The sequence below is a fragment of the Cervus canadensis genome, chromosome X, assembly GCF_019320065.1.
Source record: "Cervus canadensis isolate Bull #8, Minnesota chromosome X, ASM1932006v1, whole genome shotgun sequence".
Classification (NCBI taxonomy): domain Eukaryota; kingdom Metazoa; phylum Chordata; class Mammalia; order Artiodactyla; family Cervidae; genus Cervus; species Cervus canadensis.
In genome coordinates this window covers 2,569,541-2,573,088 of record NC_057419.1, presented here as the reverse complement: position 1 = coordinate 2,573,088, position 3,548 = coordinate 2,569,541, and the positions used below count along the sequence as shown (strand labels likewise).

General features: G+C 45.8%; 1 protein-coding gene across 1 annotated transcript; it reads left to right on the top strand.

The window, feature by feature from the left end:
- The first annotated feature begins 1,026 nt into the window (after window positions 1-1,026).
- On the top strand, window positions 1,027-3,206 carry TCEAL8 (transcription elongation factor A like 8). Its single transcript, XM_043460119.1, has 3 exons — window positions 1,027-1,153; window positions 1,549-1,620; window positions 2,228-3,206. The coding sequence occupies exon 3, from the start codon at window positions 2,265-2,267 to the stop codon at window positions 2,616-2,618; it is 354 nt and encodes a 117-aa protein (XP_043316054.1). The 5' UTR covers window positions 1,027-1,153; window positions 1,549-1,620; window positions 2,228-2,264; the 3' UTR covers window positions 2,619-3,206.
- The last annotated feature ends 342 nt before the right edge of the window (window positions 3,207-3,548 follow it).

Below are 3,548 nucleotides of genomic sequence, written 5' to 3'. Positions count from 1 at the left end.
ATTCCACTGCTAAAAAGCCTCACACCAAACTATCAGAACTCACCAGGAACTCTCTCCTTTCTGTATTCTAAGAGTGTGTGAGAGTTATTTTCCAGTACATTTTTTTTTTGAGTTCCAAATTAAAGTAGACTCCATGGAAAGGAGGCTTTCCTATAGATTCATTTGATTAGCAAGACACTGAATCCTACAGAGGTCATAAGAGGAAGCCTGAAGCCTCTACTTAAAACTCAACCAGAAGCCACAGAAGCAGCAGTCCTCACAAGCGGTCAGACATCTAACACTTTACAACGTGAGTTTAACCAGAAAGAGAAGAACTAGTGGATTACTTACATAAAACTGCTAACAAGAGAAAACTGGGCCTCTTCCCACCGATTAATTTGGCGTCAGTTTTAAAAGGCGCTGTTTTAATAAGATTTAAAAAAACCTTTTCTAACACATCAATATGTTGTGAAAACTGTCATTTCATTTGCAGCTATCAGAAAATTTTTCCAAAGTTTTAAAAATTGATTTAACTAATTTGTCTTCCATATTGTGTCAAGTATTGCTTATGTGGCATTTCTTTTTTAAACATCATTTTTAAAGAGTAAGCTTATTGTTTAAAACATTAAAGCAGAAAACTATTTAAGAGAACTAGTAAAAAAAAAAATCCCACACTCTCACTCCCAGGTTCTTTTCTAGCCGCCCTTCTGCCCGGATCTACCACCTTCGCCCATTTTAATGCTAGACAGAACTCCAAGGGAAATGGTGGACTGTAGGATCTTGAGGGGAGGAGAGGAGGTGAAATTGGAAGCAGGAGAGAGATGATTCCCCAAAGAAGGAGAAATTGTCTATTCACCCCGAGAGGCTGATTCTCCCTGGTAACCCGAGAAAGACGAAGAGAAACTGCAGGAAGAAGATACCAGTTTTATTGTCTCTGATTGGCAAATATGAAAAAAAAAAAAAAAAAAAGATTGACAGTATCAAATGGAGGGAACGCAGGGGGCGGGCTGCAGTGTTAAATGGGAGGAGTAACCGAGGACTCGAGCTCATTGATGACGCGACCCTCACGTGACCAGGAGTCGACGTGTGCAGAAGTCCTTATAGTCCAGGGCCTGTTTCCCAGGAGCAGCTCCCTATAGCTGGAGGAGGAGAAAAGTGCCCCGGATCCTTTCAGGTCAGTATAAAGCTGGGCGCTGCCTTCGGGACCCTGGGGTCTAGGAGTCAGATAGCAGAAACCAAGCATAGCCGGTACTACTTTCCTAACACCACGGTTCCGCTAAACTTCCATTTTTGTGCAGGAAATTTTGGGCAGTTTGGGGGTGGAGAGGGAGAAGGGTAGCTAATTGAGGATCCCAAGAGAGACACAGAAACAATTTAGAAACAACTTGAGTCGCTCACTCCCTGTCTGAAGGGAACGGGTGGGCACCGGGGAGGGAGGGCGGGGTTGCCTTAAAAAGATCGCGAGGATGAGGACGTGGGGAAACTTTAGACGAATAAGGCCTAGAATCGTTAAAGGGACCCGTGATTCAGGTACTGACCTCCTTACCAAGCACTCTTGTCGGTCTGCAGGACTCTTGGTCTTTGGGGAGCGACCCAAATCGACTGAGGGAAGAGGGAGGAAAATTCCCTGGATCCCTGCAGGTCAGTGTAAAGGTGCAGTTGCCTCCTGTTCCTGGGGGTGGGGGTGGGGGTGGGGGTGTGAGTGCGGATGACACCGAAGCCCATCCTGGGGTCACTGTAGCCTCTCCCCATCCGGATGAAGCGCCAGAGGCCTGTTCAGAGCCTGCAGCGGAAATGGGGCGGGGGAGGGGGGAGACTGGAGAGACGTGGAAGGGGGAGGGGAGGCCAGAGACTGGACCAGCCGGTCTCAGGTGAGAGGTAGGAGGTTGGAATGGCTTGGGAAAGCCTAAAAGGGCGGGAGTGTTGGAGACAGGAGGCGAGGGAGGGGTTAATTGCTTCCGCGCTGCTCCCTGCTCCTGTTTCGGTGCTAGGAGAGGCCTGTAGCAGGGCCTGCTGGGAAATGGTGGGCTGGAGCGGGAGGAGAGAAGATGGAGCTGGAGCGGGAGGGGGAGGGGGAGAGAGGGGCGGAGCCAGGGGAGTTCAGAGCCTGAGGATCTAGCCTTTTCTAGTTGGAAAACTTTGACAGTTAGAGACCTAAGTGAGAAGAAGCCAATATCTATGGAAACCCATACTCTAGCTGCTGGTTCATTTGCCTTGTATCTGGTTGTTTTGTTTCCTTGTTTTCCAGGGTTAATTTATTCAAAAGAAATTGAAAAATACTCAACATGCAAAAGTCTTGTGGAGAAAATGAAAGAAAACCACAAAACATGCCAAAGGCTGAGGAAGACCGCCCTTTGGAAGCTGTACCACAGGAGGCAGAAAGAAATCCTCAACCTTCTGAAGAAGGTGTAAGCCAGGAAGCAGAAGGAAACCTTAGAGGAGGGCTGACTCAGCCTGGTCAGGGATATAAAGAGGACACTCCCGTTAGGCATTTGGACCCTGAAGAAATGATAAGAGGAGCAGATGAGTTGGAAAGGCTTAGGGAAGAGATAAGAAGAGTAAGAAACAAGTTTGTGATGATGCATTGGAAGCAAAGACATTCACGCAGCCGTCCTTATCCCGTGTGCTTTAGGCCTTGAATTCTTTTTTTGTCCGATATTAAAATCTTGCCCCAGCTTTCTGTTAGCATTTTCTGATGAATCTGTGACTTTTGCTTTATTTTTAATCATCTGGTGGAGTTTTGTTTTAGGTAGTTTCCTTGTTTTCAGCATCTGCATTTTGTATTTTGACACATTCTCTAGGTCTATTTTTCGATTGGGAAATTTCACACATATGCATGAAAATATGTTCATTCCATATTGTAAAACATAACAGGTTACAAAGCAGTATATTTAGTACCAGCTCACATATGTAGGAGAAAGTCTCAAATTGTGTGTGTGCGTGCGTGTGTATACATACATGCATATATCAGAAATCTAACTGTGCTTGTTTCTGTGTGCTGTTTTTTTTCTTTTTGCTTATATGTATTTTTTAATGAACACATCACACACACAAAGAGAATTAAATTTTTTTTATTAATTAAGAGTCAATCAGATAATTTGCAACCAGCTTATAAGGGCAATGGGGGCACCTAAACTCTTGATGAAAGAACTATTAAAAAAATGTAAACCTCGAAATACCTCTGGATCTCTTAGCCAGAGGAATAAAACTGGCAATTATTACAGATACACTTGCTTAAGACTTGATCTTTTCATGGGAAAACACCTATCTCACAGGGCTGGTGTGGGGAAGAAATGAGGTGATTGAGCTGTGCTTGGTGGGCTCTTGTTCCCCACCTATGCATATATAGAACCCCAACCCATTGCAGAACATCAGTTTTGAGGGAGGGTCCTGGTGTGACTCAACCCGTGCTCAGGAACAAGTCCAATAGGCAGGGAGGTGGGGGCTTCCATGCCAGGCCTCTGCTGTCAAGCCCCACCCTGGGTCCTGCCGTGCCTGCTTGGCACTGGAGTCCTCCAGTGCCAAAACCCCACTGAGTTTCCTGGTGTCCCCAGTGGGTTGAACCCCCA

What these genes read in the sequence shown, in the direction of transcription:
- TCEAL8 (XM_043460119.1), top strand. Translation starts at nt 2,265, where the DNA reads ATGCAAAAGTCTTGTGGAGAAAATGAAAGAAAACCACAAAACATGCCA.